Source organism: Bos mutus, chromosome 25 (assembly GCF_027580195.1).
Source record: "Bos mutus isolate GX-2022 chromosome 25, NWIPB_WYAK_1.1, whole genome shotgun sequence".
Taxonomy (NCBI): domain Eukaryota; kingdom Metazoa; phylum Chordata; class Mammalia; order Artiodactyla; family Bovidae; genus Bos; species Bos mutus.
This window is the reverse complement of record NC_091641.1, coordinates 14347866-14365696: the sequence shown is the minus strand read 5'-3', so window position 1 is coordinate 14365696 and position 17831 is coordinate 14347866. Positions and strand designations below refer to the sequence as shown.

At 38.9% G+C, this 17831-nt stretch overlaps 1 protein-coding gene and 2 non-coding genes across 3 annotated transcripts; all 3 read left to right on the top strand.

The window, feature by feature from the left end:
- The first annotated feature begins 7336 nt into the window (after positions 1-7336).
- On the top strand, positions 7337-17550 carry CCT6A (chaperonin containing TCP1 subunit 6A). The gene is made up of 14 exons (XM_070362336.1): positions 7337-7585; positions 8021-8084; positions 9434-9568; positions 10412-10585; positions 11155-11258; positions 11852-11962; positions 12178-12337; positions 12423-12505; positions 13392-13488; positions 13805-13952; positions 14361-14494; positions 15199-15301; positions 16289-16361; positions 16619-17550. The coding sequence occupies exons 1-14, from the start codon at positions 7449-7451 to the stop codon at positions 16689-16691; spliced, it is 1596 nt and encodes a 531-aa protein (XP_070218437.1). The 5' UTR covers positions 7337-7448; the 3' UTR covers positions 16692-17550.
- On the top strand, positions 10145-10278 carry LOC138985677 (small nucleolar RNA SNORA22). The gene has a single exon (XR_011462717.1). It is a non-coding gene; the product is annotated as a small nucleolar RNA SNORA22 (small nucleolar RNA).
- Positions 13995-14135, top strand: LOC138985676 (small nucleolar RNA SNORA15). The gene has a single exon (XR_011462716.1). It is a non-coding gene; the product is annotated as a small nucleolar RNA SNORA15 (small nucleolar RNA).
- Positions 17551-17831: the final 281 nt, after the last annotated feature.

Below are 17831 nucleotides of genomic sequence, written 5' to 3'. Positions count from 1 at the left end.
TGGCAGTGTTGTACACTGCACACTGTTTAGCTAGAACACATACTGGAAAAAAAAATTGTCCAGGGTATTTCTTGGTCATTCAGTGGTTAGGACTCTCACTGCCAGGAGGCTCTCACTGCCAGGAGCCCAGGTTCAATCTCTGGTTGTGGAACTAAGATCTCCAGCCACGCAACACGGCAAAAAAAAAAAAGTTTTCCAGAGGAGGTTAATGAGTAGTCACAGATACATGGAACAATCAGACACGGGATAACTATATAAACAGATTTTAATATGCTTCATTGTTGTTCTTCTGGAGTAATGGTAAATAGCATACCTGAACCAAATATAAACATATTGTAAGTCTAATAAAAACATCAGCAAATTTTTTTGCAAACTTGTAACTGGTTATTAAAAAGTTAATATTGAGTTTAATTTAAAACATCAGCAAATTTTTTTGCAAACTTGTAACTGGTTATTAAAAAGTTAATATTGAGTTTAATATTGAGGTTATTAATACAAGTAATACTAGTATTCCTGAAAGGTTTTCTATAGATCATATTTCTATAAGCTAACAAATTTTCTAATGATTAACTATTTTAGAATCAAGTGCTATTTTTATAAAGTAATTCAGTGCTAAGAAAGTAGCCTTCTAAAATATAGTACACTGGACAGTCACTCTAGGAAACAATATAGTATTATTTAGCAACACTTAACCTGTGCATTTTCTATGACCCAGCAATTCCATCTCAAGAATGCACTCAGGGACTTCACTGGTGGTCCAGTGGTTAAGAATCCACCTTCCAATGCAGGGGATGTGGATTTGATCCCATCTGGGAACTAAGATCCCACATGCCGTGTGGGGCAACTAAGCCTACTCACCACAATGAGAGAAACCCCAAGCACTGTAAGGAAGACCCAGTGCAGCCAAAATTAAATAAAAAAAAAAAGAATGTACTCAGAAGAAAGTCATACATGAGTGTCAAGAGTCACATATGAGAATGTGATAGTCAAGTAAGTCACACCCTGGAAATATATCCATGATATGTCATGAATAAAGCAGGTTGCAGAACATTATATACACCAATTCCAAGTTTTGAAAAAGAACTCTGTGTGTGTCTATAAACATGTGCAGTACATGATTATGAGTCTCTATATAGTTGTTAACTCTGGGGAGTAAAAAGAATGAAGAATTTACCTCGCTATGTTATTTGGCTTCACAGATATAGAAAACAGACTTGTGGTTGCCAAAAGCGGGGTGGGGGTTGGGGGTAAGAAAGATTGGGAGTTTGGGATTAGCAGATGCAAACTATCATATATAAGATGGATAAACAACAAGGTCCTCCTGTATAGTATAGGGAACTATATTCCATATCCTGTGATAAACCATAATGGAAAAAAATGAGAAAATACATATATATATGTATGTATGTATAACTAAGGGTTTCCCTGCTCAGATGGTAAAGAATCTGCCTGCAATGTGGGAGACCTGGGTTCAATCCCTGGGTTGGGAAGATCCTCTGGAAGAGGGCATGGCAACCCACTCATGTTCTTGCCTGGAGAATCCCCATGGACAGAGGAGCCTGGCGGGCTGTTACCACAGGGTCATAAAGAGTTGGACATGACTCAGCGAGTAAGCACATGTATAACTAAATCAACACAACATTGTAAATCAACTATACTTTAATAAAATTTAAAATATATATATTTTTATATATATTTATAAAGAGCGACCTAACTTTAGAAGACCTAACTTCTCTTAGGTCTGCACTTACTTTGCAGGTAGCACAGGTTTGATCCCTGGTCAGGGAATTAAGATTCCATATGCTGCACAGCATGGCCAAAAAAAAATAAAGAAAATTCATTCTTAAATTTCTGCTCCTTTGACAGTTTTATCCATATTAGTCAAGATTGTCCATAGAAACAAGACCAACAGGATGTGTATCTATCTATCTATACACACACACACACACAACGAGAGAGAGAGAGAGAGACTTCCACCAACTGAGGCAAGTGTGCCCAGAGCCTGTGCCCTGCAGAGAAGCCCATGCACGGCAATGAAAAATAGCCCCCACTCTCTGAAACTAGAGAAAGCCCTCACACAGCTACAAAGACCCAGTGCAACCAAAAAGAAATAAACAAAATTATTTTTCTTAAATGAGAGACAGGGAGATTGATTTACTTTTTTTTTTTTTTGGCATGTCTTATGGCAAACGGGATCTTAGTTTAGTTCCCCAACTAGGGAATGAACCCTTGCCCCCTGCAGTGGAAGTATAGAGTCTTAACCACTGGACCACCAGGGAAGTCCAAGATTGATTTCCTTTAAGGAATTGGGTCACATGACCGTAGCGGTTTGGTAAACTCAAAATCTGCAAGGTAGGCTGCCAGACGGGAGGCACAGGGGAGACAGAGTCCAAAGTCTGTCTGCTGGCAGAATCCCGTCTTGCTAGGGGGAGGTAAGTCTTTGATTAATTAAGGCCTTCAGCTGAGGAGGCCCACTCATTATGTAGGATACTCTTCACAACAGAGTGTATTTAATCCACCAACAGAGTATATTTAATTCACCAATTTATTAATAAATGTTAATCTCATCTTAAAAAAAACACCTTCACAGAAATGTCCAGAAACATGTTTGACCTAATATGTGGGCACCATGGCCCAGTCACACTGACACATAAAATTAACCATCACAGTCATCTCTAAGTGATGAGATTATAAATTTAAATTTGCTTTTGGTACTTTGTCTATGATTATGTATTATTGTTTTTTTATGTGTATTATTTGTATAATAAGAAAATCAAATACATTTTTTTTAATAGTTAGGAAAAAGATTTGCTTTAGGAAGTCTTCTATAACAGCATGGAACTGAGCTCACATATACCATTACAGGTTTTTAGTACATTGTGTACCTTATGTGTGCTGGTGTATGTTTGTCTCTATCAGTTCAGTTCAGTCGCTCAGTCGTGTCCGACTCTTTGCGACCCCATGAATCACAGCATGCAAGGCCTCCCTGTCCATCACCAACTCCCAGAGTTCACTCAGACTCACGTCCATCGAGTCAGTGATGCCATCCAGCCATCTCATCCTGTCGTCCCCTTCTCCTGCCCCCAATCCCTCCCAGCATCAGAGTCTTTCCAATGAGTCAACTCTTCGCATGAGGTGGCCAAAGTACTAGAGTTTCAGCTTTAGCATCATTCCTTCCAAATAACACCCAGGACTGATCTCCTTGCAGTCCAAGGGACTCTCAAGAGTCTTCTCCAACTATATTGGGAAAGAAATCTTTGGAGGGGCCTTCTCTTTTCATGTGTCTATTTACTCCAAGCACAGTACTCTGCCACAAAGTAGACACTCAAAGAATGAATGGCCAACATAGGAAAAACATTACCCAAAATCAGTATGATTACCCCACCTCCTCATACAAAACCTGCCCCTATTCTGGAATTTCCTTTAACTCTTCAGACTCCTAGTCTATAAATGGTAACTATGTAGCATATATTTTGAAATTCTATTTTGTCAGAAATGCCTCTAACCCCTTGGCCTTTCCCTATCTCCACTTCTATTGCATTAATTTGAATATTCTACCTATTAAACATATGTTTTACTTAAAAATACATGCTTTGAAAGCAACCTATGATCCCAAAAAAAGAGATGTTTAAAAACTGGATTAATTCTATCATTCATTTAAAAAGAAAAACAAACATACAAAATAGCCAGAAAATTTCTGAAAAAAGATTGATGAAGAGGATCTGGCCCTACCAAATTTTAAAACATATTGTAAAACTATAGTAAATGAAACAATATGGTATGTATACTTACAACAGTACACAAGTGAATACAGTCCAAAGTAGATCCAGAGACACCTGGGAATGTAGCAATGCTAATAATCACATTACACAGTAATGGTAGAAAACATTATTCTTGAAAAAAAAAATTGGATTGTGTGAATTTTTTCCCAAACATCAATAACTAATTCTCCAGTTCTCAGACACCAACTGCCATCCAGAAACTCAATTCAATTCTGACACTATCTAGAGTTAGTGCAAACCCCACAGTTAAGGGCTCAGTCTCACAAGACTGTCTCCACTTCACACTCTAGTTACAAGTCCAAGGTCTCTAAGCTACCCACACTTCTGTCCAACTTGGCTACAAATTTGGGGGTTTCCATAATCCCTTCCATAGGGAAAACTGAAAAATGTTGAGACTGATGCAGTACTCAGGAAATCGCTTGACTCAGTAGTTTATTATAAAGGATACAACTCAGGCACACCCAAATGGAAGCGATGCTCAGGACCAGGTGTGAGGGGAGTGACACAGAGATTCCACGCCCTCTGGATATACCATGCTACCAGGACATCAATGTGTCCATTCACAGATTGTTTAAGCATTTTTATAACCCACCTCCACCCCATCCATTCTCTGGAGGTTGGGGGTAGCGGGCTGAGATTTCCCATCCTCTAATCCCGTTTGTTCTCTCTAGTGACCAGTTCCTATCTGAGGTTATCTAGGCTCCCTACTTTGACTCATTAGCAAAGACTCAGGTGTATTCTAAAGGGGACTGTAGTAGGTAACAAAAGACACCCCTATCACTCAGAAAACCATGGTTTTAGTTAGGTTCTAGGAATCAGGGACAAAGACAACATATATTTTTTATTCTATCACAAAGTCTTATCTCATTCCTTATTAAATTCTAAGTGAATCAAACTTTAAAATGAAACAGAAAATCTTGAAAATACAAAAGAAAACATGGGAAATTTTTAAAAATATTTAAGTGTGTAAGGCCTACTTTACACAGCATAGCACAAAATTCAAAACACATTAAAAAAAGGAAACATCTGACTATATGAAAAAAGTTAATGTTTAATTGGAAAAAAGGCATAAATACAAAATACAAATAACACTAGGACAAATTCATTGCAACATAGAAAACATAAAGAGCTCCTGTGAATATTTAGAAACTAAATACAAAAACAGAAGACATGACTAGACAGTTCACAGAAAAATACAAATGGCTCCTACATATAAGATACACTCAACATCACTCTAAACAAACGAAACTTTAAGATACCATTTTTCACCTATAAAATTAGCAGAAACAAAATGTTAAACATTTTGAGGACATCCTTTCCTTTATATATGTATTTATTAAATCATATATACATATATAGGTAAATGATTTAATAAAAATGTTCATTAGCTCAATATGATTTGATAAAAATAAAAATGGACATACTTTGTACATTTCATATTTTCCTGTAAATATTTCTGCCTCCCCCTTTTATGGACACATAAAGTGTGGGTACTGCAAAAATGAAAATATTCTGAATGTTTTTAATATAGTCCATGTTAATATTTTGATGGCCTCTGCCCTTTGAGCTGATGCCTGGGGAATGGTTATAAAAAATGAGAACACATTACACATGCTATTTAAACCATGCTTTTCTCCCTTATTTGTGTCATTAAATATGCTTTCCTCATCCTCTGCACACAGTTTTCAACACCTTTCTGACTGCCCTATCCTCAGTCTTCTCCCTTAGTTCATCCTCCATTCCACCAATGTCTTCATCACTAGTTCTTTGGTTTCTCACTGCCAGCAGGCATATGCGCAAACGTCTTAACTCACAAACCAGGCCCTGGCAGTCAGGACAGGCTACTTCCCTGAATTTGTCTCTTGCAACCTTTTCCCCTCCATTCTATGCATACATCTTTGGTTGGGCTTGACAGGCCCTCCCACTGTCTTCCTGTCTGACATCACTTTCCTAGGCTCTCTTCTCCTGTGAAGTATTTACTTATTGTTCAAAACTCACCTCCTTCAAGGACTTCCCTGGCAGTGCTTAAGACTCCAGGCCCCCAATGTAGGAGGCCAGGGTTCGATCCCTGGTAGGGGAACTAAGATCCCACATGTCATGCAGTGTGGCCAAAACAAAAAACCTCACCTCCTCCAAAAAGCCTTCCCTGATGCTCAGAGTTAATACCTTCATGCTCACAGCACTTCATTCATTCCTTAATTATAACATCGGAATCTTTACTGTTCATTGTCATTGTCTACAAGTTTATCTCCCTAACTAGGCTTATGTGCTTCTTGTGGATTAAGGATCTTCAGGACTAATCACGTATCTCCTACTGTGTAACTCATACACATGCTTTTGTGATTCTCAAATATAAAAAGCCACTGAAAAGCATTACATACCAGGATATTTACTGCAGCCTTAGAACAAGATTGGGAACAACCTAAAAGCCAACCAGTAGGTGACTGGCTAGTCAGGTCATTCTTATAAAGATTATTATGCAGCTGTTTAAACGTAAGAATGAGGAACCCCTTATTTTTATATTTTTTATGTTACCATCTTCAGGATACTTTAAGTGTGACACACCCAACAGTGTGTATTATAATTTGCCATTTTGTGGGGGTGGGGATTTTTAAAAATATTTATATACATATTTATTTAGAAATCCAGACAGCATCTGGGAAATTCAGAGTATCTAAAGGTATATATACATCAGGAGAAAATTGAAGTAGAGGAGGGAGAAATACTTTTCATCATATACCCTTTGTCACCTTCTACATTCTGAACAATTGTAGCTATGACCTATAAAAATAAAAAATAAAAATATCAGAGAATACCTGGTATCTAGGTGGGAGGCGGGAACTGGATACTAGAAACAACTGTGGACATCTTTCAGAATAAGGGAGTCCTCTCACAGGCTGGACACCACTGCTTGGCCAACTTTGAGTTTTCAAACCTGCCTTGAGAGCACTGTGTCGTAAGCCCGAAGGGTGAACCGACTCTTGCTTCTCAACTGTCATCGCCCCAATCAGGTAGCTTTCTAAAGGCTTCTAGCACTTTCCACCTTGCCTTATATCTCTTCTTCCCTAGGCCTAAAACACCTAGGATACTAGGCAAAGGTCCTTTTCAGGTCCACTTTGTAACCGCCAAAGCACCTAGAACACCGTCCAGCACACTGTACATAGTCCAGAAAACTCTGGTCACCGGGATAAACTCAAAAAGGGAGGAAAAAAGTAAACGGCGCGAGTGCGGAATGGAGGAGGCCCACCCTACAACCTAAGGCCGGGGAACTCCGCGAAAAAGCAGCCGCCTCTCCAGTCACGCGCCGACAAGTTCGCTCCGCCTACGTCCTCAGGTCCGGGGTCCGCAAAGCCGGAAACCAACCACCTGCGACACTGGAGCCCTGGGAGCCCTGGGAGCCCCGGTTGCCGGTCGCAGGGATACAAGCTCCGCCCGAACGCAATGGCGCCGCGGCCGACGCGAGGAGCGGGGCTACGTTCGGCCGCGACCCAATGAGCGGCTCCGGCCGGCCCGCGGCCCAGTGGCGGCGGCGCGCGGGCACGCTGGGGGCGGGCCCGGCGCACCCGACTGTTCCAGAAGACCCGGATAGCGCCTCCCAGCCACGCTGAACCGGCTCAGGGCTTTTCGCCACGCCGTGTCCTCTTATCTTCCTCTGCTGGGTCAGTTATGGCGGCCGTGAAGACCCTGAACCCCAAGGCCGAGGTGGCCCGAGCCCAGGCGGCGTTGGCGGTCAACATCAGCGCGGCCCGGGGGCTGCAGGACGTGCTGAGGACCAACTTGGGGCCTAAGGGCACCATGAAGATGTAAGGCGGGACTGGCGGGGAGGGGCGGGCGGGCACCGTGCACCTCGCGCTGTCGCGGGCCTGCGCCGGGGACCGAGGCGTGGAACTCGCCGCCTCTGGGCCTGTGCGCTCGCCACTGCTGCCCTTCTTCCCCGTATTGTCCCGGTTGGGTCGTATTTTTTGCCCTGGCCGTATCCTGGTGCTCGATTCCTTCGCCGAGAACAAAGCTGCCCGCGTGCGCGGCGCTCCCCCGCGCTTGGGACTTGAGCGCCCTTTCAGACTCTTTCCCAGACACTAGAGGGGTGAGCACTGCGCTATCCCTGTTAGCGGGGTACAGAGAACCAACCCCTTTGCCCCAGCTCTTGAAGATCTGGTCAAAACCCGATTGTTAAGGGCCTCTTAACTTGATCTCCATTGAAAAAGTCACAGTGCGATTCATTTCTGCCCATTGAACAGGCTTGTTTCTGGTGCTGGAGACATCAAACTCACTAAAGATGGAAATGTGCTGCTTCATGAAATGGTGAGAGGCTGCTGTCCTAGATCCAAAGTGTCTTGGTTTTCCGTAGTACATTTGATTTGTAGGAAGATTTTTACTCTCAAAAGGTAGTTTTCCAGACAGTGGAAGGAGTAGGAAAAAATGTTATCAGTACTATAATTGACAGTACCGAATAGTGAGGAGCCCTGGAGTCTAATAAAGTCTACTTTGAATCCCTTACTCTTACATTTAAGGCTTTCTTTAAAGGGTGTTAATTAAAATTCTAATAAAACCTGAAGAACTAAGAGGAATGACAGGCAAAATGCGGCAGAATGGTTATACTTTTTCAAACAGTTCTTTTGTGTTACATCACACTTCACCACCACCATCTGAAGGAGAAATAAAACTTACCATTTTTAAAGTCCCAGTGACTAAGAATCTGAGGTTATTGAGAGGAGCGGTCATTTCCTAAGTTCCCCCAAAACAGTTAAAATCCTAGAAAAGGAAATGACTTGCCTATGTTTTGAGTTTAAAATAAGATTTAAGGCTTTGAAAATAGCGTATCATACCTTCAATGTCCAGATGTTTTGTTACTATCTTCAGTATGAATTAGCTAACCTGGAAGGTGTAGTTTTTGTTGGTGGGTTAAGTGGTGGCCTCTGCTTGCAGAGAAAAATAGGAGTCATAGTTTAAAGTCGATGTCAGAAAAGCTATCTTTATCTGACTATTTAATTTTACCTAATCTAATAAACTAGTCTGTTTAGATTCTTAAAACGGTCAGTGTCCCTAAAGACATAAAAGGCTGTAGTAAAGGACAATAAAGGAGACAAGAACAGTGCAGGAGCCATGATTGGATACTTTGTAGTTAAGAATCTGTGGGTGACAAACATTAATATTTTGTTCTTCCAAAACTGTTCCACAGTGACTTAACATCCACTGTGGTAATATTTGCTAAGGAGGCTAAGTGGGTTTTTTCCGTTGTAAATTGTTTGCGCAGTGCCAAATAATAACTGGGCTGCTGAGCTTTCATTTTTAAAAGGCACTTGGTTTATTCTCACAAGAATCCTACATTTGTTATAAAGAGGCTTGCATGGATTTGAAATTGTTGCTATTACTTGTTAGCCCCATTACCTTGAGTAAACCTTCACTGGGCCTCATATTTCCTCATCGATAAAGTCAAGATAATCTGAGAAGTAAATTATACATGAAAATGTTATTGTCATCATAAACTGATAACTCAGAATAGCTAATCATGAGTTTTTAATCAGAGCAATTTGTAGCTGCATACTTTGACATTTTGTGCAAATAGATTAGCCATTTACACATCTTAAGGTATATTTGGACTATTTTAATTTTAAGTTGTTTAAGGAATTTTTCTCTTTCTCTACTTGCAGCAAATTCAGCACCCAACAGCCTCCTTAATAGCCAAAGTAGCAACAGCCCAGGATGACATAACTGGTGATGGCACCACTTCCAATGTCCTCATCATCGGAGAGCTGCTGAAGCAGGCGGATCTCTACATTTCTGAGGTATACATGATTCTTGTGCTGCTTTGAAACTTCGTTGTCAATAAGAAATAATCTCAGTTTGACTCCTACAGACTGATGTACTGATAGTAGCTGAGGCCATATAATGGAATGTAAAGAGCAAAGGGCTTAAATCTGGGAACCAGAGTCTGTATCCTTGTCTGACAAATTTATTGTCATCCTAGAGCTGAAGAATCTTTGTTGACCTGAAAGGTGTTTTTGTTTCGTTTTTTCAATCAAGTTGCATTCCATATATAATTTTTTATATGTCTATAACATAGCTTAATAATTGAGATCTAGAAATGCGATATTCACGATGGCATATTTTTAACGAAAGAGTCAACAAAATTTAAGAATGCCATAAATTTTTTAACTTTCAGTAGTTCCACGGGTAAAGCAAACTTCAGTACTAGTCTGATGTAGGAAGGATTTCTTGGAAAGAGAAAGACAGGCTGAAAAACAGTCTCTCTGTTTTTCATTAGGAAATGATGTGAATTAATTTCAGATTACCTATAGAAAAGATGTAATAGTCAAATTGTTATGACACAATTTTGAGTTTGGGGCATTATCCCTTGTGGTTTGCACAGTGAACACCCAAGTGTGCTTTGTAGTTCCCTTGGCTTTGACTCTGTGCTAGAGTAATGTCTGTTCTTTTCCTCTGCATTGAAAGGACTATTTATCCTTTTAAATGTATTCAGAAAGTCAGCACATTATATTAATTGTGTTTAAGGGTATGAATGATGCAGAATAAACTTTCATAAATTTGCTTTGTAATGAACTGTAGTTAGCATCTACCTGAAGATTTCTAGTGTTAGTGGTGGTTTTGTAATTGTATGTTTACTATAGGGTCTTCATCCCAGAATAATTACAGAAGGATTTGAAGCTGCAAAGGAAAAGGCACTTCAGTTCTTGGAACAAGTCAAAGTAAGCAAAGAGATGGACAGGGAAACACTTATAGACGTGGCCAGAACATCTCTACGTACTAAAGTTCATGCTGAACTTGCAGATGTCTTAACAGAGGTATGTGTTAAGTTTAACATGTGTCTGGTACTTTACGCCTATACTGAGAACCCCTGGCAACTGGAAATATCAGTATTCTTACTAATTGCAACTAGAGAGTGCCATCTAAACTCTTCACAGTGTCATACTGTGTCAACTAAATATTTGGTCAGCCATAAAGTTCATTTTTGTGGCAGTAATAACCTGATCTGTGTCCCTAGAAGAAGTAAAGTGAGAAAATCATAGTATTAGTAGTATTCCTGGCCAGGTTACAAAGATATAATCAGACCTTTCAGTAAAGGGGGTTTATAAAATGGAGATTTTATTATTAAAAAGTTTCCTGTTGTCAGTATTTTTTATTGTAGAGGTGTCAGTGGTTCTTTAATTACAATAGAGGTTTCAGGAATGTAAATTACTCCAGCCCTTTACACATAGTGCATTCTGTTCTGTTAGCATGTAGAAAAAGACTTAGATCAGTTCAGAGATTTTCAAAGACAAGAAACTGCTTTAAACATCTGTGAAGAATAAGTACCATAAATGTCTCAACTTCCACAAATCAAATTCATTGAATGGTTACACTCCTGTTGCAGGCCGTAGTGGACTCCATTTTGGCCATTAAAAAACAAGATGAACCTATTGACCTCTTCATGGTTGAGATCATGGAGATGAAACATAAATCTGAAACAGATACAAGGTAGGTGTTACAATGCTATGAAATACTTCAGAGTACACATTTGAAGCTTACACAGTACCTATTTTTGCCTAATTTTTTTTGAATTAATGTATATTGCCTAGACAAGTTATCATTTACTCAGCAGTATTATCTCTTGAAGTCAATTTTTTGTATTTATAGTCAGAATGATCCTGGAAAGTCAGCTTCATCAGTCATTTGGCATTTATTGAACTATTGAGTACAGAGCATATAGGAGACTTTGAGGAATTTTAGAGATAAATTATTTCAGAGACCTAGTTTGAAAACATTTTTAAAAGGAGGTGATCACCAGTGTAATAGCAACCAATTGTGACTGTTTTCTGTGGAGAATTTTCTGTATAAGAAAGAGTTGTGGCTTTAATTTGAATGGCTTGTTTTTGTCATGTTCTGGAATTTTGCGTTTTCACAATTGAACCTTCTTAGGTAGTACCCAAAAGTCCTATTCAAATAACTCAAGAAATAAAGTTGATTGTGTGAAAATTGTCAATATAGTCTCAGTGTTCTAATTTTGTTAGCATATTTTACACCCCCATCTGGAAATAAGTAAGAATATAATCTCTTCCGTGTTTTAACAGCTTGATCAGAGGTCTCGTTTTGGACCATGGGGCACGGCATCCTGATATGAAGAAGAGGGTGGAAGATGCATACATCCTCACGTGCAACGTGTCATTAGAATATGAAAAAACGTGAGTTTATAGCTCCTTAGAAACGAGCTTGGCATTTGGGTCAAGTCATTTTTTCCCCCTAAGACTCAGTGTCTCCACTAAAAAGGGCAAAGTGCCTCCACCAGGGATTCAGACAATTCTAGGAAGTAGCCTCTGAAAGCATACCAGGGGGTGGCATTGGAGCTTGGTGACCACTTGCTAAATATTTCCTCCCCTGTCTGTAACTTCTTTTTTAGAGAAGTGAATTCTGGCTTTTTTTACAAGAGTGCAGAGGAGAGAGAGAAATTAGTGAAAGCTGAAAGGAAATTCATCGAAGACAGAGTTAAAAAAATAATCGAACTGAAAAAGAAAGTCTGTGGTGATTCAGATAAAGGTTTTGTTGTTATTAATCAAAAGGTGAAAAATCTTGTTTTATAAACTAGTCTGTATCTATTTTTATTTTAATGGTAAAATATTGAAACTTCTTCTGTTGTTATTACAGGGAATTGATCCCTTTTCCTTAGATGCTCTTGCCAAAGAAGGCATAATAGCTCTGCGCAGAGCTAAAAGGAGAAACATGGAAAGGTACGGGTGGCAGATTATCTGTGTGACAGGAATTTCACTTTATTTTGCAAGTTAACTTGGATTATTCCTTTTTTCCCTTTTATCTTTGTGAGTTTGTAATTTTCTATTTTTACAAAATATGCATAATATTAAGTTTATAATTTTAAAATATATAATTCAGTGTCATAAAGTGAAATTCACATTGTTGTGCACCTAGCACCATCGTTCGTTTCCAGAAGTTTTTCCATCGCAAATGGAAAATTTGTACTTCTAAACAATAACTGTACACAGTCTTGCCAGTAAATACTAGTCCACTTACTGTCTCATGAATTTGATACCTCATGTAAGGGAATCATGGAGTATTTGTCCTTCTGCATTTGGCTTATTTTCACTTACTGTAGTCTTTTCAAAGTTGATGTTGTAGCATGTGTTGGGATCACATTTCTTTTTCAGGATGAATAATACCACGTGTTGTTGATTCATTTATCTGTCCATGGACATTTCTTTGGGTTTCTACCTTGACTCTTGGGAATAGTGCTGCTATGAGTGTTGATATATACTTGTTTTATTTTGAAACGATGACCTATATGGTACCGTTTTTTCCTTATCAAGAGACTGCATCAAGGGTTTGAGAGAATACTTCTCCCGCAGAGCTCTTGGTGCATCTTTAGATTTCATGTCGGAGGAGTATTTACTGACTTGAGGAGAGTGGTTTAAACGGGGAGTTAGAAGAAAAGACCAGTTTTCAGCTGGTTGGTGGCAAATGGAAAGGCTTATGTAAAATATATTTTAGAACATGATTTTAGTATGTAATTCTGAAAAAGATTGCTTTCTAAAAAGAATTAACCTCTAGATATAACTAATAAAAGCACTTCTGCATCTCCCTTAAAATACTTGAATATTTCAGGCTGACTCTTGCTTGTGGTGGGATAGCCCTAAATTCTCTTGATGACCTAAATCCTGATTGTTTGGGACATGCAGGACTTGTCTATGAATATACATTGGTAAGTGTATTTTCTTCCCAAAATAATACTACTTTTTGGTTCATGAATTCTTCAGTAGTTAAAAATTCTTCCAAACTCAGGGTAATGTTTTTGCTTTGTTTACATACATTTTGATGATTTGTACATAGTAATAATAAGCCCTTGATGGGGAAATCACATTTCATTTATGTAACCTTTTTTCAAAGAAATTATTAGCTTTAATGTGATCAGTGTGGTGCCCTATTAATACCCCATTTATTCCTCCATAAGCCCCTCTCCTCTGGTCATCCCTTGCACAACCATATCCTGTTTTTTAAAATACTATCTCTTCACACAGGGAGAAGAGAAGTTCACCTTTATTGAGAAATGTAACAATCCTCGCTCTGTCACATTATTGATCAAAGGACCAAATAAGCACACGCTTACTCAAATCAAAGATGCAATAAGAGATGGCTTGAGGGCTGTTAAAAATGCTATTGATGATGGTAAGATCTTCCCTGTGTTTATTCTTTTTTCTAGTCTAAAAGGCATGGCTGAATACTGTGTTCTTTTTGTCAGTAGTTTACACAGCCAGACACCATGCAAAAGTAATGTTTTCCCTTTAAAATGGCTATGATGGTATGCTAAGTTTTTTCATAGCATGCTGTTGTTAAAAAGGGGATACAAATAAATGAACTAAAAGCTTGCAGAATTTGCATGTGCTCCTTAAATCATTCTGTTGTTTGAGATGTTGCTTGTATCGCTTTCAAATGCAGTATTAAACTTGCTGTGGTTACATGGAATTCTCAAATCAATGGCTTTCTTGTGTTTTAATGTATATTTTTCCTTATAATTGACTCAACAGTTTTATGTTCTCTGTATCTTAGCATTTTCCTCTTCCCCTCACCCAACAGGCTGTGTCGTCCCAGGTGCTGGCGCAGTGGAAGTGGCGATGGCAGAAGCCCTGGTTAAATACAAGCCCAGTGTAAAGGGCAGGGCCCAGCTTGGAGTTCAAGCATTTGCTGATGCGTTGCTCATTATTCCCAAGGTGTGAATGCTTTTAACAGTTTTCTAAACTATGCCAAAGTGATTCATCCGATGAAAGCTTTTGATGTGGGTTTTTTCATAATGTGGATTTTGAATAAATAGATATCATCCATTTTCACCCTAACATTAGAACAGGTGTTTCTCCATATCTAATGTATTGGTTCCTCTGGACAGGAGGCTTGACTATCTGAAGTTGTAGTGTAGGACTTATCCTTGAGTACAAGCTTGCTTTTTCTTTTTATTTGTTTTAAACTAAGATTAATATGGACTCCCCTGGTGGCTCATATTGTAAAGAATGCCTGCAATGCAGGAGACCTGGGTTCGATCCCTGGGTTGGGAAGATTCCCTGGAGGAGGGCGTGGCCACCCACTCCAGTATTCTTGCCTGGACAGTCCCCATTGACAGAGGAGCCTGTCAGGCTACAGTCTATGGGGTCGCAGAGAGTTGGAGAAAGATTAATATGTTGGTTTTCTATTGTGTGCTCATTTGAAGGTACAGTTTATGGCTAGTGTATTGCTGAGATTGAGGTGGATTGGTGAATGAGTTAGTAATGTATATTAGTCATTGTGTAAAGTGAACATTAATATCAGTCTGCATTCATTAAAGTTTTTTTTAACTGTTAGTTTGAAATACTATTTCTTTATTTTAGACTTAACTATCACTTAGTAGGTCCTGTCTTTAAATAGTTACATTTGTTTCCTTTAGGTTCTTGCTCAGAACTCTGGTTTTGACCTCCAGGAAACACTAGTTAAAGTTCAAGCAGAACATTCAGAATCCGGTCAGCTTGTGGGTGTGGACTTGAACACTGGTAAGGAGGATGCAGCCGTTTGAAGGGGGAGATCTAGATGCTATAAGCAGAGTACAGATTGCTGATACTGCTGAGTTGTGCTAGGTGGTTCAGGTGTATGTTGAAGGGTTTCATATTGAGCTTGTTTTAGTCACCTTTTTATCAGGGACTTTGATTAAAGTGATATATTTGATGATCATATTTATGGGTGAAAACAGGCTAAGGATAGCAAAAGCTGGAAGAGGGAACCAAATCTAATGAAATGATGAAGGCTTTGATGTTAGGCCAGTGTAGTACAGATCATACAAGTAGAAAGTGGAAGATGTACATACATCTGTGCAGTATGTGGAAGACCTGTTGTGAACAGCAGCATTTACATTCAAGTTAATGTAAAACGTTTCTCTTTTTAATTTTTATTGGAGTGTAGTTGATTTACAGTGTTGTGTTTATGCTGTACAGCAAAGTGAATCAGTTACATACATATATCCACTTTTTTTTAGAGTTTATTCCCATATAGATCATTGTAGAGTATTGAGTAGAGTTCCCTGTGCTATACAGTAGGCTCTTAGTATCTATTCTATATATAATAATGTGTATATGTCATTCCCAGATTCCCAGTTAATAAAGATTTCTCTGGAATGAGGGAAATGATAAGCCTATCTTGCCAGATTATAGCTCAAGTGCTGTACTTTAATATGGACAAACAAGAATGTCTCCAGAAAAAGATACATGTTCAAATGTTTGGCAACCAAATAGAGCATTCCTGTCACTGAAAGTATTCTAACTAGAGATCAGCCACTCATCAAAGCTGCTATGCATAGGAGTCATGGTCTGTAATACAGCATTGGGCTAATTGAGGAACTTTGGGTTCTCATAGTTAATACTGGAGAAATGAGTAAACACTGATGAGTAAAGCAGCACAAAATACTCTTATTAGTTCTTTTAGACAGCATTCTGATCTTATGAACCTGCTCTATGTGATTTTAAGAAGACTGAGTTACTTTTCAGGTGAACCAATGGTAGCAGCAGAAGCAGGCATATGGGATAACTATTGTGTAAAGAAACAGCTTCTTCACTCCTGGTAAGTTTGGGAAAGCCAGAACTGTAAAATAACACTTAAGGAGCCTTCATACTCTTTAAAATTGGTACATTTTGTTTCATTTTCTTCCCATAAGAAAATGTAATCAGTCGGAAGTATAGCAGCTGAAGCTAGTCTTCTGTGTATGTAGGGGTACAGGGGGAATTTGACATAATTTGCACAAGTTAGTTGGAGATTGAGTTGAATTAGAGTTCATACCTCAAACCTGAGCTGTCTTGATTTTTTTCCCCCGTTTTCAGCACTGTGATTGCCACCAACATTCTCCTGGTTGATGAGATCATGAGAGCTGGAATGTCTTCTCTAAAAGGTTGAATTGAAGCTTCCCTTGTATCTGAATCCTGAAGACTACAGAGTGATCCTAATAATACAGCTATGGAATTTTGGTCCAAGCTTCAAATGATCTTCAAAGGATTTTCTTTTCCCATATTAAAAAAGGAGAGAACACTGGCACCTATTCAGATTCTGAAGTTCTGAAATTATAATTACAGTATTTTAAAAATTGCACTGCAGTGTCCACATACAGCAGGTCATACTTACCCAGTAAACAGGACATTTTGCTTTACCCTCAGTGATATAAAAATATTAGATAAGCATATGTTATCTACATTGTTATTAAATATTCATTGAAAACCAAATTTTAATAGTTTAATAATTTCTTCTAATGGATGTATTTTAATTTATTTCCAATAGTTCCCTGTCATTAAGCATAAGACTTAAATAACCTAAAGTTTTGAAGCATTCCTGCTTCCCAAGCATACTTTGGACTTTTCATGCTTTTAAAGTAGCTTTGCTAAAATGCTTCCCAAAAGTGTTAAGTTATCGTGAGTAGAAAGATGGAACTAGAGGCAAGAGGGGTTCAAAGAGCTGAAAGTATAAAGTGGCAAAATACAGGCAGAGGTTAAAAACACGACTGAAAATATGGTGACTAAGGACTAGTGAGGTAGATTTTCTGGCAAGATCGTTATTTTCACAGCTCAGAACCTTTGCTTATACTGATATCCTTAAATCCTCCAGTGTCCTGTTTAAAAACTGTTCTCTTCTACATGTTCGCACAAAATACAGTAGGTATATCTGAAGCCCTTGAAAGTGAAATTGTGTTGCTAAACTTTGTGTTTTGAGGAGTTGGCAGTTGCCTACAGTGAGTGTGTAATAAATATGAAGTTAAAACCTTTCTGTGCTGTCAAGATGGTATTCCAGGGTACAAAAGGAATCTGCATATAAAAGGGAAGGAAATCAATCCATCCAGTGGTTCACAACTTAAGGGGATTCTGAATTGGCAGGGCCTCTAGACTGTTCAGTCTCCCAGTCGTATCCGACTGACTCTTTGCAACCCCATGGACTGCAGCACGCCAGACCTCCCTGCCCCTCACCATCTCCCAGTTTGCCCAAGTTCACATCCATTGCATTGGTGATGCCATCCAGCCTTCTCATCCTCTGACGCCCTCTTCCCTC

Excerpts from the sequence above, each read along its gene's own strand:
- CCT6A (XM_070362336.1), top strand. The coding sequence starts at position 7,449 with ATGGCGGCCGTGAAGACCCTGAACCCCAAGGCCGAGGTGGCCCGAGCC. Across the intron at positions 10,586-11,154 it reads TTGCAGATGTCTTAACAGAG|GCCGTAGTGGACTCCATTTT; the intron begins GTATGTGTTAAG and ends CTCCTGTTGCAG. Across the intron at positions 11,963-12,177 it reads TCATTAGAATATGAAAAAAC|AGAAGTGAATTCTGGCTTTT; the intron begins GTGAGTTTATAG and ends CTTCTTTTTTAG.